Source organism: Hypoxylon trugodes (assembly GCF_022578975.1).
Source record: "Hypoxylon trugodes strain CBS 135444 unplaced genomic scaffold F4822scaffold_1, whole genome shotgun sequence".
Taxonomy (NCBI): Eukaryota; Fungi; Ascomycota; class Sordariomycetes; order Xylariales; family Hypoxylaceae; genus Hypoxylon; species Hypoxylon trugodes.
The window spans coordinates 2,178,198-2,205,958 of NW_026250016.1; the positions used below are offsets into that span (position 1 = coordinate 2,178,198).

Here is a 27,761-nt window from a genome sequence, read left to right on the forward strand (position 1 = left end):
GTGAGTGCGACAAGTTATAACCAAAATAAATCAAAACCATCTCAAGATGATCACCGATTCACACAGCCTTACCCAATTGTCTGCCTACCACAATACCCACTTTCTCCTTCACCACCCCCAAGTGTTACCTTTTATCTTCATCGCCTCTGGAATCTCTTGATTGTTCCGCCGAGCATCATAATTAATTGCAGAGCAGTTGCCTATTCATTCCTTTCCACGCCGATTTATTGGCCTGCAAATATTGCAGCTTGCGACCTATTCTTTTCACCTAACTAGGTATTCCATTTCGACTCTACTTCATCATCGCCTTGTATGAGGTAAGTAATCTTCCCGTCTTGTCTCTATATCTCCTGCATACACAATTAAGACACCGTACATTACCAAAATACTCGTTATCTATTTATTTCCTATGTACGTTCCCGGGTATATGTGTATGGGGCTTCTCGAATGGTCTCGCAGGCATTGTTAACGGGAATTGCCCTATGGAAGAAAAGAAGGACAAACCCCTACCCTACATACATGCTGCTGGGATTAGCAATTTCTTAGCTGCCGGGTACCTAATCTACCTAATATAGGTAATCTAGGTATGCTACTACGGCTGTATGTATGGCGGGAGGGTAGCTGAGCTCTTGCTTTTCCCACTTTGCCAGGGCTGTTTTCCATTCTTAACTCGTTCTCCACAGCCCCTCCCCCACCATTAGCTTCTTCACACTCGCACCACTGACGCCAGACCCAAGAGCCCCGATTAACCCTGTCACCACCAGCAAAAAAAAAAAAAAAAGTACCTGGGTAACTGGAGCTTCTCCAATCTCTAGGTACCTGGGTAGGTATCGTCGTCACAAATCACAACAGCTGCCTACCTTACCTTACCTCTTTTTCTTCCCGCTGGCCCCTCGACAAGGCAAATTCTCGATAGCTTGCGAGAAACCCCATTTCCATTCGTACAGCAACTCTTTTTTTCGATTTTATTTTTTTGATACCCCTTGTAGACCTTTTGATTGCCTTGATTTATTTAATTCTCCTTTTTCAACCTCTTCACACTTTTTCCATTCTATTCTAATCTTTTTATTCTTTTCTTTTCCCAATTCGACTTGTTCTACCCCGCCTATCAATCCGCAACCCACATGCTAATTCTGGAGTCTACCAGCAGCCGCCGAGCCTTCTCGCGCGAACGCCTCAAGCTATATCTGGAGCTCCACGATTTCCACCCTTTCCGACCGTGCCAGCAGGGTCCCGATGGATCAGGATTCGAGATCGTCCGAGCCGCGAGAACGTGCCGTCTCCTCCGAGCCTTGCTCAACTCGACCTAATCCTTTTGACGACGGTGATCTCTCCGCCCGAAAACGCCGTAGGACATCTCTTTCCGGCTCCCGGAGTGCGTCTGTCGACACTCTACTATCCGGAGACGACGCTGCCGCATCTTCTGAATCTAACATCATGAAGATCGACACCCCCGAGCCACTCCCCCCGAGCACTCCAGCTCGTTCAGAACCTGTTGCAGAACCTACTACCGAACCCGTGTCGAGCAAGGTCACCATCAACCTTAGGAATGCTGATAGCCTTGAAGATACCCCTTCTTCCCCTTCTTCCCCCACACCTTCAGGTTTTCGCAAGAACCCTATAAAAGTCAGCGTAGAAGAGTCCGAAGTGTACATGACGCAAGCTACCCCGATCGAGGATGCATCGTCATCAGAGTCCGATCTTGACAGTTCTGAAATACCTGCCGTATCCCAGGTAGACGACGTTATATTCTGTGGTGCAACGCCTCTGCTGGCAGATGAAAGAGCGACACTTTTCAGTGCTGTTTTGTTAGACTTCCCGTATCACAGCGAAGGGGAACAGCATCACGAAACAGTCGCCCGTCTTAACGAGTTCTTCCGCCAACGTATGTGCAAACGTCTTGTTTCGCCTCGTAATTACTCTGACACATTACCAGAACCTTCACACGCCGATGAGCCCTTGCATCTTCTGCATGGATGGCTATGCCGATACGTAATGCACGCGACGATCGAATATTACCCTATAGTCATGGAGGCACATCGGGAGAACAAGCTATTCTGGCAGGCTCTTCCTGACCTCTTCCTTACCGTGGCTAATCGGTGCGTACATCCTGTGGATAGCCCCATTTGTTTCAATTTACTAACTATATCTCACTAGATACGGCTATTCGAAGACAGGCCCGACCCGAGAGGTTGTTGGCGTGATGTTTGTGCAATTAGCCAAGATTACCGGATTTCTTCTCGCAATTGACTGCCAAACGCTAATGCAGGCTGCTAACAAGGGCAGCGGCGACTTTGATTTGATATCACCGGGTTTCCTACGACTATTTAGTAGCATACCGAACAAGGAGGAAAGTCAGGCTGCTAGTGGCCTTAACTTAGCGAGTAATCCGAAATTTTCCGAGGCTCTTGACGAGCTTCAAGCGAGCAGCGATGGATTTCAGGCTCAGCTGGGTCGCTTTACTGATTTACTGATGAACAACCTCCTCCAGTCCCCGAAGAGAGTAATGGATAGCCTTGTCGGCCTTAGTTGGCTTGTGGATGCCCTTATGCGTGACAGCTTCAAGAAGCAGTCACTGCCCGGATCTTATTCCCCAGACTGTTTAGATCGCGCGAGAAAGAATATGATCTATGGCCTCGAATATTTCATGGCTATTTCGGCTGCTATAGACACAGTAATCGAAAAATCTACGAACAACCTAGGCTCCGATACCGCATTGAACCTAATTAATTCTTTAACGAGCATATTCAAGCACGGCCTTCTCGGAAATAATAACGAGGCTATTCGCCTTGTTCAAGATCATCAGCAGCAGCACCCAGAACTTGAAGACCGATTCACGCACGAGGCGATGCCACTCGAATGGCGGATGAACATATTCTGTAAGATGGTTAGATCTCGCCAGATGCAACTGAGGGTTTCAGCGGCGACTTCTTTGTGTGAGGATCTAGTTATGCAATGGAGATCTTTTGCAGATCATCACGAAGTAACAGATGATAATCCCCATTTGATATATCTTCGATACCTGTCTGGTTACCTCCTCGGAACCGGGATCGTCGACTACCTGCTTGGGCCAACATGCCACCCGGAAATTACCCAAGCCAGCTTTAACATTGTTGGATTTTTAGCTGTAACAAAGACGTACACAACCTCGCAAACGGACCTCCTCTGGCAGACCCTGGTATCCGCCCAGGACCCCCGCATCTCTGATGCTATAGTCCGCATGATGTCCAAGGTCGTCAGTCTCCTTCAGTTGGATTGTCTCTTCTATATGTGTGAGAAGTTTTGCGACCTACCGATAGATTCTTTTTCTTCCTGCATGAGGGATCTTTTCGAGCACGTTACCAAGCAAGTTCAGGAGAAGGCTAATTACATGTTTATCCCTCTTCCTCCGTATAGAACGTGCCTCCGACTACTGCGAGAGTCTTCCGTCTATGGGTCACAAGGCTCCGTGGCGTATCCAGAGATTCACCAGTTTGCTGCTGCAAGATTCAGCGCTCTTCTACATGGGGGCCCAGACAATGTGGGGCGTCAGATTATATGGATGGACTGCGTGAACGATATTGCAGCCAAGTCTCCAACGACTTCTGGGAGCCTGCACGCGCTTAGCACACTAATGGGTACCATTCCTCAACTACAAACAATAATAACGGAGAACAACCTAACACAGCTTCTTATCGACGAATTAGAATCTACGATTGCTGATGCAAAGGCTGTTGGGTTCACCCCTGTCTACGCAAATCCTATTGGCAGCGCTCGTCGAAGAATTCTCTCCGTTATCATTGCGAACCACGGTTCTACTATTGGCTCGGAGCTCGGCCAGCGTCTCTGGGATCTTCTAGTAGGGAGTGGTGCGGCATGCCAAGATGATAGAAAGGCTGCTTGGGACGACTTGAATATGGCACTTAAGAGAACACGATTGGACAATCCTTTTCTTAATGCCTGTTTGCGAGAATATCTACCGACGTTGCCGCCTTCCTGTTATTGTGGAGGCGCATTGGCATTCGTTCGGGAGGCGATCATTCCCCTTGCAAACGATATTAATGGTATGATTCTTGACGACGAAGACAGCATTAAGTCCTCTGGACTTGAATTGCTTTGGCATATGATATTGTCGGCACCACCCTACACCATCGAGGATACAGCAATCTCAACACTTGTCCACGATATATATGTTGACAGCAAGTCGATAATCTCGTATCCTCTACATCGTGCACGAAAGGTTCATTTTACCCTTGTTCAGCGTTGCTTGGGGCAACTAAAATTCGCGGCCCAGAAATTGAAAGGATTTGATGATGGCACGCCGGCTGGCGACAACCTTTCGGCGATGATCGTTATTAAGGATGAACAACGCCAAGAGCAAGAATTACAATTCATAAGATCGTTACAAGTCTTGATAACACTCTTGAAGGCGTTGCAGAGCAGACCTCATTTCGCAGCGCCAGACTTGCGATCGCTAATGCTGCAAGCCCCTAGCCCCGTCGACGGTGACCTTGCCGATTTGAAATATCAATCTTTCGACGGCGACGATCAGACAGAAGTGAGAACGCTAGATATTGGGCTCAAGAATACAGCCGCTTCGCTTCTTGCTAGTCTGCGTGAAGCTACTGGCTTCGACAACTACCGACTATATTATCGCGGACAACCACTCGCGCCGTCGGAGGGTGCTATATGCAAATCTATCGAGGACCTTGATATTAGAAACGGCCTAATTCTCGTGAAAAGGGAGATAGGAGTTGCGACTTCCCCCAAGCGCATTAAACCGGGAGCTTCACCACTTGATATCGAGATTCTAAGTCATTTTAAAGACTTATGGGAGTATCTAAGTATGAAGGAGGAGCTAGCACGAGAGGTAAATTTTCTACTTCTGCTGTTATTAGAAGCATGCTAACAAAGGCCGTTAGATCTACCTCTTCCTTGGATCACTACCGGCTGATGATTCAATCCTGACGGCGTTCGAGAATCCTGCAACGTCTTACCGAGATGTATTCCCACTTGGACAGCCTTTCAAGTCGTTATATGCTCTACATGCTCTTCGCGAATACCTCAGTACCAGACGGCTCAAGAGTAATGTGATGCAATTGTCTTTACAGGATGGCGAGGTCCAGGCTGAGGGCGAAAATGACCAGCAGGAGGCTTTAGCCAAAGCAATGTCGTTAATTATTGCAGCGATCTGTGACTCTGAGGTTGTCGAGCGAGGTGCGAGCGAGTCTTTGCAACTCAGACTGAGCCTTGAACTTATAGATAATTTTGTTCAGCTCTTGAAAGGTATGTTGAGTTGCTGTCATGTAGTTTCGCATGGGCTAACTGAATTAAGAAATCGACGACGTTGAAGCTGTCGTGGGGCTTCTAAACTTAGACTTACAGGAGCGACTGTCAACGATACTAAAAGGTGCCGCCGCCGCCCAGACAAACCAGATCAGCATTGAGTTGATCAATCGATCATTTGAGGCCTTACTTGAGTCATGCGCGAAAAGTGATGCATTCTGGAAGGGATTTCGAGATCAGACAGGGGTGCAGAAAGTGGTGCAGAGCCTCCTACTCGATGATGCACGCCCAATCGTGAGGAACAACATTGCGAGGCTGATTACCCTCAAGTGTCTCCAGGACCGTGATGTGTCTGGCGCACAAGCGCTCGATTTCGCCGAATTATTCTGGCCCATCGTATTCCAACTCGTTCCTCGAGCCGTTAAGGAACCGAGTAAATGCGAAGAGACGTTTAATCTTTCCTTCCAGTTGGTACAGAAGCTTATTGACAGCAACTCTGATGCAGTTGACTTGCCCGCTTGTCTTAGACAGTGTGGACAACTTTTACTATCGCATACAACGACAGTAGATATAGCCCACCCAGGCAAGGATGTTATAGCGCACGGACTCATCACAATTCTAAGCATTGGTATCACGGAAGCATCATCGAAGGAGCGGGTTCAATTCGGTCCAAATTTCGTGCCAAGATTGTTCTCGAAACATCTCTTCCCGCCGGAGGACGAGGACGGGCCATTGGTGCCAAAGGTGATCCTACATACTCCTTCTCGATCTATGCTCTATGATATCATACTCGCATTGGCTAGGGACGACATGACACTATCTACCCGCTTACTACACGAACTAGACAAACTCACAGATCTCCGGATTGAGGACGGGATCGACGAGTACAAGTATGACCTCCCGCAGCTTTTTGAAAGGTCCAACGCCATTAGATCGTCTTGTGGATACTCTGGACTACGGAATCTCTCAAATACCTGTTACTTGAACTCGTTGTTTACACAGCTCTTCATGAACATCGGATTTCGCCGGTTCATGCTTGAGAGGCGGGTTAGGAACCCCATGGCCCATCCATTACTTCACGAGACTCAGGTTCTCTTCGCGTTCTTGCAGGATAGCCGACGGCGTTATGTAGAACCACAGGCTTGTGTTGGGCAAATCATGACGTACGACGAGGCCCCCATTGACATCCATAACCAAATGGACGTGGATGAATTCTATAGTCTCCTCTTCGATCGATGGGAAGCTCAGTTCTCCTCGGAGACTGACAAGAAGAAACTCAGATCGATGTACGGGGGTGAATTGGTCCAACAGGTTAAATCTAAGGAGTGTCAACATATCTCCGAGCGTATTGAACCCTTCTCTGCTATACAGTGTGATATAAAAGGGAAAGCAGGTCTCGAAGAAAGCCTCCAGGCCTATGTAGACGGAGAGATCATGGAAGGAGGTTTGTTCATCGTTTTCTTTAACTTCCTACATTGATTCCTTGAAAGCTAACATCGATATAGACAACAAGTATAAGTGCTCTGATTGCGACCGACACGTGGATGCAGTCAAGAGGTAGGCTGAGCATAGTCTTAACCCGCAACTAGCAATGCTAATAATGCGAATAGGGCATGTCTCAAAGACATTCCGGATAACTTGATTTTCCACTTAAAGAGATTCGATTTTAACCTTAGGACTCTAATGCGCAGCAAAATCAATGACTTTTTCCCATTCCCAACCAAGATAGACATGCAGCCCTATACCATCGAGCACATCAGTGATCCCTCGCGCAACGCGGAGCCGGATATATTTGAGCTAGTGGGAATTCTTGTACACTCTGGGACGGCGGAATCCGGCCATTACTATTCGTACGTCAGGGAGCGCCCGACAACATGCAGCACACCGCCCTGGGTTGAATTCAACGATGAAATCGTGACATCATGGGATCCCTCTCAAATGGAAAATGCATGTTTTGGAGGGGCAGATTATCGATCTCAATTTGAAGGCGGGACTACCTACGAGAAGGTATACAGCGCTTATATGCTATTCTATCAGCGGTCATCCTCTTTACAGAAGGAACAAGAAGAGTTACTAAAAATACCAGGCCAGACTGGCCCCTTCAGAGCTAGCCTTCCCAGAGCTCTTGAGGCCCAGATCAAGGAAGACAATTGGTCGATTGTGCAACGCCACTGTCTGTATGATCCATCCCACATGCCATTCGCTTACGAGGTCCTCAACAATACGTGGGGACAAAAATGCTCAAAGGACCATAAGAAGGAAAATTTAGCAATGCAAACGGCACTTGGACATTTGGATCAAATTGCGTCGCGAGCCAAGGACCTCCCGGATTTCGACCGATTGAAGACCCTCATAATAAAGGTCTGTCATCGATGTTCCATGTGCTGTTTCTCGTTCTTCGACTACTTCAGACGTCATAAAGACACCTTGCGCATGCTCCTACAAAAGAACTCGGATGCCGGGGTGCGTCAAGACATAGGGAGAATGCTCATATATGTTCTACGCGTTATTAAAAAAGAGTACCCGGAAGAATACGGCCCATCGGACATCGAGGATGATGCGATATCCCGTGCAATAGGACGAAGCTACAGCGTAATGGATTCGACCCTGGATCTGTTCCAAAACATTTGGGAAACTTTCCACTCGCGCATCAACTCCTGGTCCGAATGTTTTGGAACAATGTATGACTTTGCCCACTTGGGACGCGATGAAGTATTAATGTGCCTGGAAAGAGATTACCTATTCAAGCTCCTCTCGGTCATCGCAGTTGACCAGATCTTTGACCTGCCGGCACAATACGCTAGACTTCTCAATGCGGTGTCGAGAAGAACGGCGAGGCCGCCTAACTACGAAAGCATTATTGCTCTGGTTGATGAACTCTTATCGGTTATCGACCCTAATATGGATCGCAATTTCGTCGACGAAGCCCAGAGTCGAACTTCACTAGTTCTTCAAGGCGAACCTGTTCCTTTGACATTTCAGGAGGGCAACTTTCTATTTAGAGATTGGGCAAAGAACCAAGCCAACATTTTTATGGAAAAGCTTATTTCCCTTCAACAGAATTTTCAAGCCACAGATTCCATCATCATACGCCTCATAGGATCCAGCAGGTCACTAGACCAAAAGGCATACAATACTCTAAAAATATGCATTACTGGAGACCTAACGTCTCATATGGTAATGCCCTTCCTGCGCGTTGCTGCGGTATATTGCCGATACAGCACCAACACCAGAAATGTCCAACTCCTGATGGAGCATATTTCCAATCAATGCAAAAACTTGCAAAATGCCGAAGGTCGATACTTTCTTGACTTCCAGCGGGAAACCTTCGATGGGCCGCGAAACACTGGCGAGTCGATTGAGATGATTCATGTGCATAGTTTATCCCTTATCCCCAAGTGGGCTCCAGGGTTGCTGGGATATATCGACCACGCAGTCAGCGATGATGTGGGCTTCTTCCTGCAAGATAAGCTATTCAAGTATGGGCCCTCTCCTGCTTTCGGGGAAAGTGATGGTGGGCTTCAAAGATCTCGAATGATGAATCAAACAGTCAAGCGCCTAGCAATCTCCTGCCTGGAGTACCTAAAAGATACATATGTTACCCGCTCAGCACAGGCCGCTAGATACACAGTCGTCCCCTTGGATCAAGTGATAAAGAAGTGCGACGTGTATTTCGAATTTGATGAGGACGTGGGTGATGGTGGCCTCGAAAAACGCTACGCAGATCTTCGCCAAAGTAAGAATTCTTGTTCGACAGCTCGCCTGATTGAGTGCTATTGTATGCTAACATGGGAATAGATGTAATGGAACCAATGGCAAGGCTTACAGTCGACGAAATTGAAGAGGATGGTTCCGGTATGTGGAGCGACTCTACCACCGCGACCATGGACTATGACTGACCAAGTCAAGATTGGGAGCAGTCGGTCGGCTCTTCGGAACAGCTGGATAACTTGACAGATCTCAGCATGCAAATCGACCGTGATTTAGCATAAGAAAACACCTTCCCTGAGTTGCCGTGTCGATTGATATGGCAATAGCGGTTAACTGGAACGACTACATATTAATAGTCAATGATGCAATGACAGGCAGGTCGGATAGACGGATAGGCAAACTGGGGTCATTGCATAGCATCGGCGTGTGATAGGCGTCTTTAGGAATGGACAAAATGGTACTTCACGATTGCGTTCCTTTTAACACTCAACAGATCAAAACGACTACTTCGGTGGTCAGCCACTACTTGATCGGGGCACCTAATCGTACGAATTACGGATTATTGAGCAGCAATACTTATGAGGCAAGACCATGGATGATTCCCCTGAATAAGGAAGGATGAGGACCATAGTTTCATCGCTCTACCTATGCTTTTAGTGCGACATATCTGGCTTTCTTTTTCATGTCTACACGAGCAAGGCGAAAGAGGAGCAAAATATTGATTTGATAACAGTTTCGTAAAGAGGCGTTGGCGTAATTTCGCTCCGGGGTCCACAACATGCCCAGACAGCTATCTAAAAATATGTCACTCGGCTGGCTACGTACTTAATGAAATGATATCCGAACGACATTACCACTCGTAAAGGTAATGGGCATTCGGCTACGGTAACGATGAAAGTACAAGCAGGGCATGTGATAGTAAATGAACCAAACATGGGGAATTTCTCCTGATTCTCGCGCTTTACTCCCGGAATCATGACGATCCGTTCGTTCTGCAATGGTGAAGATGATTATGATTGGTCCCGAGTGTTGATGGCTTAAAAGTACAGGCAAGATTCGAATACTACCTCCCGCTTAATTTAGCTATTAGCTATGATAGCTCCCTTGTTAGTAAGAACACGGTGGGTTTACTAATAATTGGGTATGGGGTTGAATAAGTTTCTTGCAATGCTATTGTATGAACCGTGTTAAACCACCTGGATACTACCGTAGATAGTTGAGGAATCCTCCTTTGGTGATGTTATAGTCCTGTGTTTCTTTTTGTTGTCTTCCAATTACTTATTTATCACTCTCAATCAGCAACAATGATTATACCAATCGACCAAGTCAAATAATCGTTAATTTTTTAGGCGGACCCGACTGCTTGTCAACCCTCACAAGTTTACGGTCTATTTTTGGATTCAACTCCTGGGACAAGTCAATCGGGTCCTAGCTATGGTTGGTTTAGCACATAAGGCTAGCAGGGGTCATGATAGCGGGCACCGTAGCCAGGACAGCTATATTTGGATCATTGTAGCCGCCGATGCGAGATGCGGGGGAAATATATTTCACTTCTGATTGGTCAACTCTTTGAGATTTTTATGTCCGAACAAAGAGCGGTGCAAGATTGGTCGCTATAAGCTGCAGGTCCTAGCACATCACTATCACTGTCACACACACCAACGCTTATACGTGCATGAATAATAGCAAATTCCGGGCTAATAACGTGTGAAGAAAACAACCTCGCTTTGGTTCTCTTCAACAGCGAGAAGCCTTACCCACGTTAAATTTTAACCTTGCTTGCGTCTAGAAATAAAATCATAGCTGCGTGTGATATGCAGGTTGACTCCGTCGACGAATCACAGGCTTTTGTCTATTCTAAAATGAAACATACTTAGATGCCAACTAACCACTACCAGTCGAGTTCGGTGGGTGAGGTGAACCTAACGCTAAGCTTCAAGAGCTCCGAATATAGAAGTCATGAAGAATGAGAGGTAAGGGTGGTAAACTAAAAGACCAATGTTATGGCCAGAATAGTAACCCCCTTTCTTCAAACCCCACGAACTCCTCGTGGGGCTCAGATTTGTAAGAGACTTGAGTTCCACACCTAGACCTATTTTGTTTCAGCGTTTCATTGTTTCATTGTTTCATGTTTCGAAGCGCCCTACTTTTTATATCCATTCCACGTCATATAGCAGGGCTTGTTCCTGATATTACTCGATCCTGTTTTAGGAACCCTATGCCCAGGCCTCTTGCTTTGTGATATATCTATGTGATCTTCACTTCTTAAAAATTCCGGCGCATCATCATCCTTCGAGATCTAAATCTATTCTTCGCTACCAGGAGAAAAGGCATTCAATCTCCGCCTTTTCTATTCCCAGGCAGAAGACATACATATACATATTCTGCATTGCCTCTTTGCCTAAACTCACCGAGTACATTGTTGTACTTTCCTCGAGGCGCTCTTTACCGAACATCATGTCGTTGTCGAAGCAACGCATCTCCTCGCCGCTAGAAGCAGGGCGGTCGATAATTGATGCCTACAATCTGCCATCTCATTTGACGGGGGCATTGGAATACACGTCTAAGAGGCTTGCGCGGAAAGCCTTACATATTACCTTGGTCGTCGTACGGAAGGACTATCAGCTCCCAAGCGTAGTGCCGCCTTGCCTAACACCTACGTCGCCCCCACCCACACCGGGCATCACATCTCCCACACGTTTTACCTCACCCGTGGCCGGATTGAGGCAATTAGTCCGAAGGGGAACGGGTAGTTCTTCGTCATCCGCGGTGTCCGACGCTGTCTCCGGGGCACCCACTCCAACATTCCCACCTCCTCCGAGCGAGCCTCTCATTAGCCCTCGCCGCTGGGTTTTGCCCCCAACGCCTGGCAGTCCAATGCCTCGCACACCAATGACACCTATGACGCCTAATACACCATCCAGTATCGTCACATCATCCTCGACAACCTCTCTAAGCCAGGGGCCGAATGAATTCGGCATTAAGTTGATCTACACCGGTCTCCTCTCCCCTAAAGCCGAGAAGACTCTACGAACCACCATTCTCAAGGCCGAGCGCAAATTTCAAATCGGCACGGGGTGGTTACCTCCCGCCACGACTGCATCTGCGTGCGGTCTGAATGCAGATTTGGTGCGAAGGAGTATACTACAGAATGAAGTGCTCTTCTCGTCAGAAGGCTTGACGCTGCTCGGTTTGGATCGGCTGTATACCTTCAAATCGGCACTTGCCGCTTATGCTCGGTCTATAAATAGCGGTAGCAACCCATCGACTCCTGCCTCACCCACACATAAAATTACGGATAGCACACGTATCGAGGATGCGGTAGACTCATTACGACGTCTCGTCCTGGCAAACGGTGGACGACCCGTATTGAGGTCCGACCTCCACCGCAGTTATGATTGGCTCGGTGTCAATGTTCGTGCGCTTAGAGACGTGGAGAATATGTATCGAAGAGCATACGGCGGCCCGGATCGAAGTGGTGCTTTTGAGATGACACCAGAAGAACGCGAACGTGAGGCCAAGCCGGTGGTTTTGATTAGTTCCCCACCACCACCCAAGACACCACCCAAAACCCAAACAACGCCTGTGCTTAAGCTGAACACAAAACTCGCTACCGCGACAACGACTAGGATATTCAAACCCAAGGCTAAAGCCATATCATCACAAGCTCCAACAACAACACAGCCAGCAAATCCAAGCGACGCCCCAAAACCACAAACCGGCGAAATCACAGAACTAGAAATAAAAATCGACCCCTTATCCCTATCCGCAGGCGAGGAATCCGACACCGACCATAGCAACGAAGGCGACGTTACAGCACGTCCAATCCCCAACTTCCCGCTCTGGAACGGAGCATCAATCGACGAGATGATGCTCTCGCCATGCGATACCCGACAATCGCAGCGTCTGGGCCCTACGACGCCGAATGGGTATGATGACATATCGCCGATAACACGGGGAGAGTGGGGGTTTTTGTTTAAGAATGAGGGTTGGCAGATGCAGGGTCGTACCGCAGCTGTAGAGACTTGCTGAGCGATCAGATATTTATACATATGACGGTGTTGATTTATGTACATTGGTATGCATTTATTATTCGTGGGGTTGTTTATTTTAGGATTTGTTTGTATGTACCTAAGGCCTAGGGAGGGATGTATTTATTTATTATCGGTTGAGCATAGCGAAAACGGCCGGACGGGTGGACGGATGGATTGGTAAATAAATAATTTGATGATTTGGGATATCCATGATGAAAATAATTGATTATATGCTTTTGTAACGCCGATGCCATGCGGTGTGATGTTTTTGCTTGCTTTTAAGCTTGATGCCATCCTGAACTCCGAATTCCCTTAGACTTTCCTCACTGGTTTATCGGACTCTTCCATTCACTGTTACACATATACCAAGACGAGGCTGGGAAAGAGTCGTGTCAGATTATCGCCACCCATATCTCGACCCCGCATCGTTCCTATTCCCTCTAGCCTTCGCAAAGCTCTCCTCAAGCGCATCCTTCTGGTTCTGTACCCGGGACACGAGCTGCCGCAAACTCGACTTCCCACCAGTAGCCACAGAGCGCAAAGGATTATACGCGGGTTGCAACTGGCCCGAAGCCCGTAGCGCCTCGTTATGCGCGTATTCCCGATCCGTGTCGAAGTTGATGACTTTACTCGATTGAGAAAGCAGGGACGGATCCCCGCCACGACCGAAGAGTTCGCGTCGCGCGGCTGCGGAGAGGTTCATGGAGGATGCGATGGAGTCGAGGGTTTCGGGCTCGGTGTTGGGGGTTATGGCTGGAGGCGCGGAGGATAGGTTGGTAGAGAATTGCGCGTCGTAGGCGGCGAATTCGTCGGCGTTTGTGGTGTCGTCTTCGTTGGTGAACATAGGTTCGTAGGCACCGCTAGGGGTTATGGTTTCTGTGTCGTCCGATGTTGTCTTATCGGGGAGGGAGAATAGAGATATTTTTTGTTTTTTCGCCGGCGGTCCTGCTGGCGCTTCTTGTGCTTGTGGATTTTTGCTTGGCTTCAGTGTTGGTATCACGGGAGCAGGAACAGCTTTGGGTTTCACTATGGTCTTTTTGCCTGGTTTTCGCGATACTGATAGAGGCTTGAACATCAATGGTTTTCCAACCAACTTGACTTCTTCCGCTGGTTTTTGGTCTGCCGGTATAGAAGGTTGTTTTCCTGGCGCCTCTGCATCGTCGCCCTTCGTTGTCTGATCCGTAGTCCCTTCGTCATCTCCATTTGTTTCCCTACTAAAGCCTGGTGCTGCACCCGTCTTCAGATTGACACCAGGTCTCGGTGCTGGCTTCCCACTACTGCTTGCGACCGTAGGTTTTCCGACGTTCTTTGGGGGTGGCAGAAACGAGTTGAAACCACCAAACGCGCCACCTCCTTTTCCCGCTATCCTCGTGCGCTTCGGAGGTGGTTCATCGGCTGCATTTTCGGGTATACTTTCGGAAGAGGTCTGCGGGAGGTTCACAAGGATCTTGCCTGGTTTCGCGCGATCGACTACTTTCTGGAAAGGTCTCTTGCCGCTCGCCGTCGACGCGGGCGCGAGCTTGGTTACGGGTTCAGAATCGGATTCCGAATCTGAGTAATCGACGAGCCCCATTATCACTAAATATCGGTGATAGATGTTGAGTTTGATGATGGGGAAAATCGTTGTAGAATTGATAGCTTGATTTGGGTTTGACTGTGGCGTCATAAGGCATTTTGGAGTGTGGCTATTTTCGTAGGACAAGGTGGAACGTGCACTGTCTGGTTATGTAAGCCTGAAAGCTTAACATTTTGTGCTTTGCTTTTCCGTCCAGTCACTGAGTCTTGCTTTAACATTCTAACCCTCATATTCATTGCTAACATGGCCAGATAAATCTACAGTTCTAAGGCTTCTACACGCACTCAAGCAATCGGGAACGAATGACGCGAGAGGGAATCGTCAACCATTGCTGGTGATTTTCAACCTACATAGTGTTGACGAGGGTTGATCGCAATTCTCAAGTACCCAAGTACTTCCATTATATCCCTCACAGTCAATTTATCGAACTCTTGGCCCGAAATGTCATCGTCTCGAAAGTACCACTCATCATGCTTCGCATCGCGCTCCGACACGGCCTTAATGCTTGCATCTGTCAGCTAGTCCCCCTCTTCCTTAGGAGCGGCCGAGGTCTGCCATACCCTAGTATGAATGCCAAAGACCAAGATCTAACAGACATTGAAGACGCTAGAGCTGCAAAGCCTACAGCTACATCGGGTACCTACCTAGCTAGCTTAGGTAGGTACATCGTCAGTGGGTGGGAATGAGCTGTACCTTATACGTAATGGCAACTCTACGCTAAACGACTTCGAAAAGACGATCCGAACTATTTACGCCTGAGTCCGCTGGTTCCGTTTCTCTAGATGAAGGCATTTTTACGTACAATGCATGATCTAGCGGCTTGGCCAAAAATGGGGGACCCCCTTCAAGTCCCGATTCAGGATTCGGATTAGATTGATAAGATCATCTTATCTAATCAATCAGTTCACATGCGAGCAGTACTCCGTTGTTGGTACCTGCGAATAAAGGGGGAATCCAGCCGACCGGAATTACGAGTTTGCTTGGCTATACTAGGTACCATACTTGAAAGGCATTCTGGTAAGATGTAGCTCCGGCTGCGGACCGACCTGCTATTGTTGGAATGGTCGTAAATGATCTCAATCTGTTCGATCAAGATGAAAAACATGTTAGTCCCAGGTCTTAACAATTTCTAGCATGAGTAGTATTCCTTTTAGTATTATTTTGAAATTTTCCGAAAGAAAAGCGTACGCAACTGATCCACGCAATGGCGGACTCACAACCAACTTTGAATAGTCTTGCAGCGAAGATCACGGAGCTTACCGAAACCTTCACTCGTTATCTTAAGGAGAATAATGTGCAGGAACCAACGTTCGCGGTCGATAGCCCGACGAGCTATACCAACCTATCGCCGGAGATCTTCATTACGCGTCATCAACTATTAGATGCCCTGTCAGACATGTGGTATCTAACGCAGGGGCCCAGCGAGAGTATTTTCAACTACGTCCATAATGTGAGCATGTTCATACGGTAGTCTTAATACACGTAGCTTGAAACCGTTTTCCTAACGTTCGTAGTGCATACCTGACGCTGCAACCCTCAACGTCTTGAATTATTTCGATTTCTGGTCTGCCGTACCCCTAGACGGGTCTGCCTCCTATGCCGAGATCGCACAGCGTGTCTCCCTCCCCGAAGATGTTGTTAAACGAATCCTGTTACATGCAGTGTACCTGCGCATATTCGAAGAGACCGATCCTGGGAAATCTTCTTCACGGATTCGACATAATTCTCGATCGGCCGCACTAGCACGCTCGTCGGGGCTTAAGGCACTTGTATCTACAATCCTGGACGATGCTGGTGCGCCAGTAATGGTCCTAAATGAAGCTCTGGATAGGTATAGCCGCGGCAAGCCAGCTCTTACACAGAATGTAAACGAGACATCGTTTGCCTTATTCCATGGCGGCGGGCAGTTCGGCAAATACACAAACTCTTGGGACCTACTTGAAAATGATGGCGAAGGAGATAAGAAGGGCTGGCGGCAGAGGAACTTTGTTGAGTTCATGCGCTATGTAAAAGAGATCTTTCAACTTGAAGGAGTTGGTAAGTTGACTATTTATCTTCTCGTAATCTCATATAAAATTCCAAATACCTTCGATTTACATTTTTATGAAGATAGTCATACTCTTCAAAAACACACTGAGGACTACTGGTGACCTAGTTCCGCTAACACCAATATTAGTTCTTGACGCTCATGACTGGAAGGCTGCAGGAAAAGCGGAAGTGGTCGATGTAAGTCTTTTAGTCCGTTTCATCGACCACCAATCGGGCAGATAACTAATTTCGAACAGATCGGCGGCTCTGCAGGTCACGATGCTATAGTGCTAGCGCGCAAGTTCCCCGAACTAAGTATCACAGTTCAAGACTTGCCAAAAGTGAAGCCTGTATTTGACGCCAACCTTCCGGAGGACGTCAAAGATCGTGTGTCATTTGTGGAACATGATTTCTTCGAGCCGCAGCCGGTTCAGGCGGACATTTACATATTCAAGATGATTCTTCACGACTGGCCGGACCACGAAGCGTCTAAAATTTTACGGGCACTAATTCCCGCTTTAAAGCCGGGCGCTCGTGTTATCCTCTTTGAATACATTGGTAACCAAGGCGAAGGTGACAGCGAAGGACCGGCACTACCACGCACGATTCAGCAGATGGGTACGGCAACGGATATAAGACTAATGGCACTATTTAATGGAAAGGAACGTCCCGTCGAGGCTTGGGCGAAGATCTTGCGCGACGCCGATGAACGGTTCGAGCTGGCGAATGTTAAGGCCAATCCAGTTACCTTCTTTGCTGTGATCGACGCCGTTTGGAGAGGTTAGACAGATGCAACCCCACATAACTAAGCTTCTGTCTTCAGGTTCATAGGATACGCGCCGATTCTCTCAATTAAGGTAGGACTATCATTGAGGAGTTATCAATTCGATAACAGGGAATCATGAAATGTCATACAATTTACAAATCAAAGAGCATTTTGTATCACGTAGCAAGGCCTATTCAATTTAATGGGTTTAGTTAGGCCAATAGAAGCATTTTGTCTCACATCTCCGTACCATGCTAGGTGTGTTAGGAAGCTGAGTGCAAGGTGGTATGCCGCCTTATATAAACCCCTCATGGACGATGGACCCCCGTATTCGCCGAACACGCCTAGCACGGTGGGGGCCAGCGAAAACTGACCCCGACCTACATAACGGCTACACCTAGGTAGTAAAGTAGGTCCGTAAACGGGATCCACGTCGGATAGTACACCTGTAGGTCCATTCCAAGATTATCAAAAATGGACAGGAGGAACTTTGATCTGATAGGATTACTCGTTAACACTAAGACCCACACCCTCCGTGTAGTAATGCGACCTTACTAGGGCCGGCAAGTTTCAATCGTTGACAAATTTTTGATGGCGCGTAGGTGATGTGATTTATTTCGAGTTTCCGTTCTGGTCCGGCCCCCTCTTATAAGAATTCGGGATGGAGGAATTTTGAGAAATAAGTTGTTCCTTTTCCGGTGCGAAAGTTAAGACTTGAGGGGAGGTTTTGTATACACCACAACATGCCTTTAGCCGTACTCCCTGCCCAGGTGGCTGATATTGAGCCGGTTTATGACGTATATTTTGCTGCGTTTAAGAATGAACCTATTATTGACTTTTTGTATCCCGGAGGTGTGGATAGGAAGGCGCATACAGAGGGCACGAAACAGTGGTGGTCCCATGATAGGATAGGGTATACGGTCAAATGCCTTGACACCGACACGGGGGAAATCGTTGGTATGGCTACTTGGGATATCTTTTGGAAATCGGGAAAGGATAATGGTTGGGAACGACCTGCAGGTATACCTTGGTTGGAGGGGGAGGAAAAGGCTAGGTGTGAGGATGTTCTGAACAATATGTGGGATATAAGAGATAAGTTATTTGGAAAACGACATCGATATATATGTAAGTAAAATTGGGAGAACTTCAATTGTGAAGCTTGCTAATAAGGTGGTGAAGACCTCAGTGTAATAGCCGTGGATCCAAAACACCAACGCCGCGGCATTGGACGCTTACTCATGCAATGGGGTATCGATGTCGCAGAGCAACTTCAACTCCCGATATACACAGAGGCGTCGGAATCAGGGCTGCGCTTATATGAGAGCGTCAGGTTCGAGCGGTTGACGCAGGTGAAACTCGTTCATAAGGAAGAAGTTACCGGCCGGCCAGATGTTGAGATACCTCTAGTGGTGAGAATGCCTAGCTCGGCGAAGGGACTGCGCTTTGAGGAATGGGTGAATAATGGGTACCCGCAAAACTATCAAATTCATGTTAATGGGAACGGAAAAGTCAACGGCTCAAGTAACCACGAATAATAGGTCCGATTTAGGTCGAACCGATGTTGTAGTGAAAAGGGGGATAATGTTAAGGATATAAAAAGGAGTATTTTATAGAAACTGATGATAGAGTTCTTTTTAGAGTCTCTTTTTCCTCGGAATCGAATATGTGCTGCTGTTTTATGGGAACTGGATATGATAACTGTTGGGTGAACCATAGTCGTTGAGACCACCATTCATCCACGTATACCACCAACCCGGCTCCCGGCTGAGTTAAAGGCTATAACAAGAGGAAGGGGTTAAGGCTGCCGTATATATAAGTCTAGATATTAGTAAGCCTATACGTTGAATCTGGACTTGAATGTAGTACGAAACTTATGCAGGAGGTGCCACAAATCTTGGTTCCGTGGTCATGGTATACTTCCGGAATAAGCAATATGATAGCAGCATTTACTATCGATGGACCAATTGGAGTACAGCCTTATGTCTCGGTCTAAGGCAATCCTGTTCCTGTTCTGGGTTGTATTGGTGTAGTATCTCGGACTTATCTTAGAAGAGATCTATGGGGTATCCGCTTGGATGTACGATACTTGAGTACATTTGTAATGGTGGCTTGCTGCAACTCCGTAATGGATGTCTAATTCCCGACGGTACAGATGATATCCGTCAATGTGGTCTGAGAATAGACTGAAGATGGCTCTGAGGAATCTCCTTTGACTCTAACCCTAACTCGGGTTAACATCTAGACCTGAAGGTATGAGGTAAAGGGTTTCTCACCTATTAATGACTATATTTCACATAGGTTGACTATCTCGTCCATGAATACCTATTTTATAGCAGCATGGAAAGGGTATTGATCTTGGTTAAAAACACAGGTAACATTTGAAAGTTTAGCACCAAGATATGGCAAGCAAAACGGGAACGGAAGGGGAACGGAGCTCGGAGTTTCGGCCTCGGAGTTTTAAGTATTGGGAGCGCACGGTCCCCGCACTAGTACTAACAAAAAGCAATTCAAACTGCTGGCAGACCCTTGCCAGCTGACAAACTTGAAATGGCAAGCCGACAAAGACAATTGGATCGTCATTTCAATCGCCTACAACGAACCTTGGATGTACCCCGTATTTTATCTACGTACTCACGTCGCGGGCGCACTGAGCATTCACGACGTCGCTTTCTTTGATCTCTCCAGATATTTTCGGCATGATGGAGTTTTCGTAAGAATGAATACAACTGGTTATCATTTCCTGTCAATTAAGCTACTCCTCTGGCCAGGATGTCGCTAATACAAGTGGAGGAGTATGTGAACATTTCCCCCGCCACGATCCCATTTCGTATACAGTGCTAATCTTGTGCCTTCTACAGCTTGGTCTCGTACCAATTACGAACAAGCTATCTCAATGAAGTGGCTGATGGCGTCGGAGAACGTCTTATCACTATCAACGATAGTTTCCTCAATACCGCTCCTTTCAAAGCCGCTGGCTGGCGAACGAATCCATCCCACATTAAGCGAACCCATTCTCCCCCAATACCGACCGCTATAGCCTCCGAATACTTCCAAGCCGCTCCGAGGTCTACTGGCCTGACACTCGAAGATGAAGCTGAAGAAGGTGGCATGTTGACTGGTGGTGGAGGTGACACATTGGGACCCGGAAGTGCCCTCAAGCGTCGCAGGGAAAGACGTCGGGAGCAGATGGAAGAAGATGATAGTAGTGACTTAAGTGACGAAAGCGACGATGAAGCCGACCAGAGGGCCGCCCAGCAAATAAGATTTGCGAAGATGCCCGTCAGGAACCGTGCAGGATCCTCGCCCATTCAGTCATCTAATTTACGTCAAGCTACCACCATGACCTCCCCACGTGCTGCCCCAGCTCCTCGAAGGGGTTCGCAACCTACACTAGAAACTGTGAAAGAGCGACCACGGCGAGATACTGTCACTAGTAGTGAGGTCTCATCAGACAACGAGTTCGATGCATCTGGTTTTCATAAACAGCGAGAGGCAGCAAGGGCAAGGGAAAATCGGTCACAATCAAAAAGCTCCACAGAACCGAGTGTGGGCATTGGACGCCACGCAAGTGAGCTACTTGCTGAAGAGGAGGAGAATTCGGATGTATCGGATACTTCCTCTGCCTTTGTCGCAAGTGTCGATTCGACTTCTATCCTAGATACTGTCGAAAACCCTGCGGTCGGTGCCTCTCCTGGCCAGCAGGTTGTCGGCAATGTGCCAAGAGAATTACTCCGGCAGTCTACAGTCAGGAAACCACCCCCTCCACCACAGCCGCAGACGCTTCAGGCTCTTCCCCCTCCGCGCCCCATGAGTACCATTAGGCCCCTTAGTATGGTTCAACCTCGCAGTCTACTCTCAGACGCCTTCAAGGCGAAGAAAGCTAAACCGGCTATGCCGTTTGACATGTTTGCTTCCTTATCAGGTCAAGGAGACCCTGATCCCCTTAGGATAAGAATCTATGCTCCATTCTCCGAAGACCCGGAAAAGCCCTTCGAGGTTCCCATACGACGAAATATTCAGGAGGCCGATGGAACTTTCAGACCAGTCACTGTTGCAGAACTGATTGGGTTGAGTTTGTGGAGGTATCATGCCGAGAAACTTCAACCTCCAGTACCTACCGATAAATTGAATGTGAATTGGTGGACATTGCGAATGGTTGAGGAGGGTGGAGAAGTCGACGATGATTTCGAGCCATTGGATCGCAAGAAACCAGTGAACTCATTTACTACGGCAAATAATAGGGCTGCGAGGTCACGGTCGGCCTCTAAAGCCTACGATGAATTTGCCTTAGTGCAAGCGTCGGAAGCGGGCTTCGCAGACAACCAAGTTCAAACACCTCAATACGAACAACAAGATGTAGCAGAGGATGCGGGTGATGAGGAGACAACTCCAAGGAGCACGCCTCAGCCCCAAGCTTCGCCATTAACTGCGTCCCATGCACGGACGAATCCCATTATCACTACAACTTATCGGGCAGATACACCCTTGGCTGATAAGCCACCTCCTCAGACTGCTGCTCCAACGACGACCAGAGGGCAACATAAATATTTGAGGATTCGTATTATGTCGCCTGATATTGCTCCCGGGCAAATAATCACTCTTGATGTCACAACGGATATGTACCTCGCCGAGGTTCGCGATCTAGTCTGCCGTAAGAGGCAGCTTGATAAGAACACGCATGTCCTTAAACTGCCTGATTCTGGTGCTGTAGTCTATGTAGACCGCACTGTTTCGTCAATTGGCAATGTTGAGGATCTAGAACTCCACCGTCGCCGATTCGCAACAGATGGACCTCTAACGATTACAGGTTCTCCCAGCAGCCCCTCTCCCAAGACTCACGTATGGAATGAAATACCACAAAAGGGAAAGAAGAAATTCATGACAACACACCCTCTCGCTCAGGAAACTGTGATGCAAGATGAGGCTGGTAGTGGCGATGTGAAATACAAGAAGTATACCGTTTGGCGTAAACAACCGATGAGGTTCGTCGGAATGAACGAGCGAATACTTGTCATTGATGGCGAATATGTGTACATTCAACCATCCTCCGGGGGTAAGGCGACGCGTGAAGGAGGTAAGACTACGTCAGTCCACTTCAGCAACGTAATCGGGTGTAGCGTTTCTCGACGCCATCCGACCAATTTCAAGGTAGGTCTAGATAATCCCCGTACACGCACATGGTATTAATACTAAACCGCGACATAGCTACTCGTGTATAAGGCAACCGAAAGCAAGAGATATGATTTCGAAGCCAGGAATACCCAAGAGGCAGCAGAGATCGTTCACGAACTTAAAAAGGGAATATCTCCTTATAACAGGGACATCTAGGGAAATATCTTGAACAGAAGTTCCTGATGTGTTGTTACTATCTAGGTCTAGGCAGAGTAAATAACTGTTGGTGAGTTTATTGGTCCAAGTCACGATGATCTAGAGCATGCTTGCCGCCATTTAAGGGGTCGGCTGGGTGCTCGATGTGTATAGTAGGTACGTGCGAGACTTCATGTTCACTCCAAAGCCATACCCATCGGACCTTTCGCCTTTGACTTTCAGGGCGTATTTATGGCCATTGCGCGCGAATAAATCTTCCATGAGATCATTTGGCTACCCGTTGTCGAAATACCTCACTTGTTTTAGCAGATAGCCGATGATAGCCGATGATACTTCACAAAACCAAATAAAAGTAGGACATCTATCTAATTCAGCTACTACTATCCCGACCTTCGCGATCACACCTATGAAAATACTTTCTGTGTTGCCATGGCGGGGTATTTCTTTCAATTGATTCATTACTCGGTGTTCTAGGATATGATACATGCTACATGTATGTACAATGGCGTACGCACATCCATTTATCATATACCAGCTAATGCAGCCACGGTTTTAGATATGCTGGCAAGGACCCCAATCTACGGGTTCTATCCTTGAGGCTGCTGTTTGAGAAGATGAGAGAAGTTCCATCGCATGGGCTATGATGATGCTGTGTTCATTAATAAATTGGCCCAGCGACAATGAAGTTCGAAAGATACCTCGTGGCAATCCAGTAGTGAGTCAGTCTAGAAATGACATATCACGATGAGGCTGAAATTGAAGTTGCCTCTAGATCGGCGCTTACGATTGGTTAGCTCCTTGACCTACCTATAATACGTATCAGATTAGGTAGATTCGTGCGCTGCATCAGTCCGGTTTGTAGGCCTGTACTTCAAGTTACACCAGGAACGGGACTGGGCCAGAGGACGAACCAGCCCTGGTCCATTCACCCGGTAAGACATATCATATACAGAACAGGGAGGCCCTAGCTAAGAGGTGGGATATCTTATATTGGAGAGGGGGCATTTAACTTGGTATTCGACATGTCACATATATTGGTGGCGGGTGACATGAGACGACGGGCTGGTAGACGGTTACACACATATGTGCAATCGGGTAGTTGCAGCAGCAAAATCAAGGACCTGGTATATTTCCAAGCCGGGTTACAAACGAGGAAATTAGCTGTGCCAACACTTAACGCCATCGGGGGACGGGTAGCAGCAGGAATTATAATTAGCAGGACGTCGAAATCAGAACCGGGACGGGAAAAGGGGGAAGAATTGACTGCATCCTAGGTATGTTCCCAAGCACCCCATTCGTACAATAATTCTTTGGTGTATTTTTGTATACGTCCTGATTTAAAATATTCTTAACTATGACCAGGTAATTTAAAAATCGTCCATTGGATGAAATAAAATCAAGCTCGATTAGTCCACCTACTTGGTCCCTCACTGGCTGATACAATTACAATGATCAAGGAGGCAAGTTTATTCCACTGAACATAATTAAAATATTTCCCGTTACGGTCTAGGTAGTTTGGTAACTGCAGTGTCTTGATTTGATGTCATAATCAACTGAACCTAATCACCGCCGGAGGAAACTGCAAAAATATAAACGCGCCAACTGTGTGTTGTTGTTTAACGTGCCTTCCTTCTTTCCTCCTACGAACCCACAACACTCAACCCACCTGCCACTTTTTCATCTTCCACCTTCCACCTTCTGCCTTCTTTTGCCTGACCGCTTTCCAAAGTACAAACACGTGAGAACATTTCTCATTCTTGCCTGTTTACCTTTTTTTCTTCCTCCACCCTTCCTCACTTCTCAATCCTTCACCAATACATACACATCACCTTCTCTGCATCAACATCTATCGACTACTGTACACTCCGACGCCTTCGGCAAATATTCTTCGTCGATAACCAAACAGATCTTTAGATCATTACTAGGTAATAATTCCCTCCTTGCAACACTACGATTATTTACGTTCTTGCTAACTTGACATCATCCAAAGCATACTTCAAGTATCCTAGACCAAGCCACCACGATGCAGTACTCTAAGACTCTCGTCACTATGGCCATGCTTGCCATCGGCGCTGTAAGTAATTTTATTTCTTAATTCCTCATTCCCTACAGTCAATGGTAATGTTACTATTGCCGTCACTTATTTTCATTGTCCTCAATTTTTTTCAGGATGCTCATTCTATATCATTCGGCTCGTCGCCCACCTTTTTTTTGCCCACGCAATATTATTACATAATAATCCAAATTTGGTTATTTTTATTCTTCTTTCCGATGACTGGCCTAATCCTTTTTACAGGTCACCGCTGAGGCTGACCTTGCCAAGAAGGGCGAGTCTACTTGCTCTTGCAGCGCTGTCACCACTACGGTTACTGTTCCCCCCGGCACTGCCAGCCACTCGACCACTCCCACTGAGGGTTATCCTACCGGTGTTACCTCGTCTACCACTCTCAACACCGCTACTCCCTCGTCCTCTGCGACTGGCACTGTTGTCTCCACCCCCATCGTCGGTTCTACCACTGAGACTCTTTCCATTGCCACTACCCTCAGTGGTTCCAGCGCTTCCGTCTCTGTCTCTGAGAGCACCGCCACCGAGTCTACCGCTACCCACAGCGTCAGCTCCACTGAGACTCATGCCTCTCACACTGCCAGCGAGTCTCACTCTGGAACTCAGACCAGTCCCAGTCCCTCTGAGACCAGCGCTCCTCCCACTTCCGCTGGTTCCGTCTCCGCTGGTGTTCTCGGCATGAAGGGTGTTATCGCCGGAGCCATGGTCGCCGCTCTCGTTTACAACATCTAAGTTTACGAAAGAGGACTCTCACCGGTGTATCGTTGCATGAGGAAAGGATGGCCTTAGCATATGGACCCACATTCGATTCGTTGGTATTGATTTTTGCATGCACATGGGGATGGTGCCGTTTTAATGATGAATGAAGATGTACTTTAGGGGCCTGCTTTGCCGTTGCATATCACTGCCATCATGGTCACGAACAGGGGAACAGTACATGGAAAGATGCCCGGAATTTGGCACAACGAAAGGAAAAGGGGATTTCATCAGTATTGGCTTTGAGGTTTCTCATAGGACAGGAACATTTTACTCGAGCAATAGCTGCTAATTAATATCGACTGAATGCTGATTTATGATTAATTGTTCTTCTCTTTTGGTGTTATCGTGATTACTAATATCGTAATTATTTATTATTCCGCTGGAGATCAAATTTCAGCACTAGACTTGCGCTTGATACCTCTGCGATAGTATCTCAGGGCGGATGATGTATCCTAGTAATTGACGTGTGTCGCATCGCTTCCCATTTCTCTATTTTGCTTGTCGAAGCGCCAATGTTTATGCCACTTTCCCACTTGGGGAGACGTTTATATTTTTATTTATAATATGTATCTAGATACCGTTGCATAAATTGCACTATTACAACTACCCTAATATTCACAATTTCGCCTTTCCACCTCTGTCCTTTGCGCTATCCATTCTCTTACCCTCGTCGTCCTGCTCCGCGACCGTTAGATCTGGCAACGCAGCCGGCATTATGCGTCGCGGTTCAGACCCGGGGACAACAGAGTAGCGCGCGAAATTAGTTACCTTGCCGCCAACTTCGCTGCGTAAGAAGTCTTCGTCTAATTCTAGAAGCCCGTTGACGGCTGACGTAGGGGCGCGGAGGACTGCTAAGACAGCGTCCGAAAATACGGTTGCGCGGCGTAGATCTCGCGCTTCGGATGGATTAGCTTGGGTCATTTTGCGCGTTGCTGCGGATTCGATGGCCTAATGTTGTGATTAGTTATAATTTTGGCGGGCTATTTGGGGACGGAAAAGGCTCACCACCGCCGGCCATAAGCTAGTAATCGCCATATTTGCCAATCCCTGCCTCTGGAAATCCATCGCGAGGCCCTTAGTCAACACGCTCATACCGATTTTCCCCATGGCGTACGCTGTCTTACCGCGGAAGAAGCGGCTGTAGATTGGTGGGCTGACGACGACTATGCGACCCCCGCTATGGCTTTTCTTTAGGTGGGGGAGCGCTGCTTGGACGGTCCCGTAGAGACCTTCTGGGTTCACGCGCTGCATGAGTTGGAAGCGCTTCATGGGCGTGTCTTCGACTGATGCCCACCATATTGCGCCGGAGTTGTAGACTAGGACGTCTAGACGGCTGTAAGTCTGGTACATTTGTATTAGTAACTCCGATGTTATTGTAGGACAGCAAGACCAACCTCAATTGTCCTATCGATGAGTTTCTGCACACTGGCGAAATCCCTAACGTCAACTGGGATAGCCGTCGCCCGTCCTCCCGCCTCGATTATCTCCCGCTCAACCGTGCTGATAGTTGATTGCGGTGAATTGGGATCGGGCGGGAATGGAGTAACGCTCTTGGCGTCGCTTATTGACTTGGCCGCGACGACCACTATATATATGGTGTATAATTAGGTGCTGACATCGTAATTAAGGCGGTTACGTTTGGCTTACCGGCGTACCCATTCTTCGCCAGGTCGATGGCAATCTGCCTTCCGATACCCCTTGATGCACCAACTACAAGTGCGACCTTGTTACCGTTATCCGCCATGGCTACATTACTATCTTGATGAATTGGAAGAGTTGTATATACGGTGTAGTTATAATAGAAGAAGTCAACTACATTTTCTTATGTATTATAAGACGTGCTCTTCGGAACATATCCCATCAGATCACTAATCCTCGCTATCCTCGTAATGTTAAGAAGGAGTACAGGTACCAACGAACGCCGACGAGTTGGAGATAGTGGGTCCGCGGGAGCAACCGAGGTTCGAACCTGCAGATCCACTTATTACCCCTTTTACTCAAATTACTCTACGTAAGTGGCTTTTATCACATTAAGAAGAGTATGTAAATAATGATGTTGAGCTGATTAATAATATGCATCTAAGAGTTATATACAAGAAAGAAATAGGGGTATTTCATCTACGCTCGTCCCCAAATAATTTCAGCTTTCTTCCAACACCCGAATGTCTGCCTATATACAATAACTGAGACACCAAATCCAGTTTATGCTTCACAATGTCTATCCAAGGA

At 47.4% G+C, this 27,761-nt stretch overlaps 8 protein-coding genes across 8 annotated transcripts; 6 read left to right on the forward strand and 2 right to left on the reverse strand.

Annotated features, from left to right (window-relative positions):
- Positions 1–1,236: 1,236 nt before the first annotated feature.
- F4822DRAFT_424192 (uncharacterized protein) lies at positions 1,237–9,257 on the forward strand (the record flags this gene model as incomplete). Its single annotated transcript, XM_051460099.1, has 9 exons — positions 1,237–1,885; positions 1,937–2,099; positions 2,158–4,849; positions 4,902–5,265; positions 5,315–6,709; positions 6,771–6,822; positions 6,876–9,001; positions 9,064–9,120; positions 9,175–9,257. 9 exons carry the CDS (start codon positions 1,237–1,239, stop codon positions 9,255–9,257), a joined length of 7,581 nt encoding a protein of 2,526 aa, XP_051319503.1.
- Positions 9,258–10,723: 1,466 nt separating this feature from the next.
- Positions 10,724–13,208, forward strand: F4822DRAFT_22393 (uncharacterized protein). Its single transcript, XM_051454035.1, has 2 exons — positions 10,724–11,040; positions 11,188–13,208. Exon 2 carries the CDS (start codon positions 11,434–11,436, stop codon positions 13,006–13,008), a length of 1,575 nt encoding a protein of 524 aa, XP_051319504.1. The 5' UTR covers positions 10,724–11,040; positions 11,188–11,433; the 3' UTR covers positions 13,009–13,208.
- F4822DRAFT_22396 (mitotic checkpoint regulator, MAD2B-interacting-domain-containing protein) lies at positions 13,208–14,647 on the reverse strand. The gene has a single exon (XM_051454036.1). It carries the CDS (start codon positions 14,581–14,583, stop codon positions 13,408–13,410), a length of 1,176 nt encoding a protein of 391 aa, XP_051319505.1. The 5' UTR covers positions 14,584–14,647; the 3' UTR covers positions 13,208–13,407.
- Positions 14,648–15,531: 884 nt separating this feature from the next.
- Positions 15,532–17,491, forward strand: F4822DRAFT_22413 (sterigmatocystin 8-O-methyltransferase). The gene is made up of 4 exons (XM_051454039.1): positions 15,532–16,036; positions 16,101–16,623; positions 16,763–16,812; positions 16,872–17,491. Exons 1-4 carry the CDS (start codon positions 15,791–15,793, stop codon positions 17,397–17,399), a joined length of 1,347 nt encoding a protein of 448 aa, XP_051319506.1. The 5' UTR covers positions 15,532–15,790; the 3' UTR covers positions 17,400–17,491.
- Positions 17,492–17,938: 447 nt separating this feature from the next.
- F4822DRAFT_22403 (acyl-CoA N-acyltransferase) lies at positions 17,939–19,214 on the forward strand. Its single transcript, XM_051454037.1, has 2 exons — positions 17,939–18,505; positions 18,560–19,214. The coding sequence occupies exons 1-2, from the start codon at positions 18,124–18,126 to the stop codon at positions 18,913–18,915; spliced, it is 738 nt and encodes a 245-aa protein (XP_051319507.1). The 5' UTR covers positions 17,939–18,123; the 3' UTR covers positions 18,916–19,214.
- A 935-nt stretch (positions 19,215–20,149) lies between these two features.
- On the forward strand, positions 20,150–22,708 carry F4822DRAFT_424197 (SIN1-domain-containing protein; the record flags this gene model as incomplete). The annotated part of the gene is made up of 3 exons (XM_051460100.1): positions 20,150–20,172; positions 20,239–22,528; positions 22,586–22,708. The coding sequence occupies 3 exons, from the start codon at positions 20,150–20,152 to the stop codon at positions 22,706–22,708; spliced, it is 2,436 nt and encodes an 811-aa protein (XP_051319508.1).
- A 1,447-nt stretch (positions 22,709–24,155) lies between these two features.
- F4822DRAFT_22436 (uncharacterized protein) lies at positions 24,156–25,862 on the forward strand. Its single transcript, XM_051454043.1, has 3 exons — positions 24,156–24,633; positions 24,699–24,782; positions 25,005–25,862. The coding sequence occupies exons 2-3, from the start codon at positions 24,732–24,734 to the stop codon at positions 25,503–25,505; spliced, it is 552 nt and encodes a 183-aa protein (XP_051319509.1). The 5' UTR covers positions 24,156–24,633; positions 24,699–24,731; the 3' UTR covers positions 25,506–25,862.
- Positions 25,863–26,047: 185 nt separating this feature from the next.
- On the reverse strand, positions 26,048–27,440 carry F4822DRAFT_385611 (short chain dehydrogenase family protein). The gene is made up of 4 exons (XM_051456644.1): positions 27,180–27,440; positions 26,927–27,117; positions 26,538–26,873; positions 26,048–26,480 (listed from the first exon to the last, which is right to left on the reverse strand). The coding sequence occupies exons 1-4, from the start codon at positions 27,274–27,276 to the stop codon at positions 26,148–26,150; spliced, it is 957 nt and encodes a 318-aa protein (XP_051319510.1). The 5' UTR covers positions 27,277–27,440; the 3' UTR covers positions 26,048–26,147.
- Between the last annotated feature and the right edge of the window lie 321 nt (positions 27,441–27,761).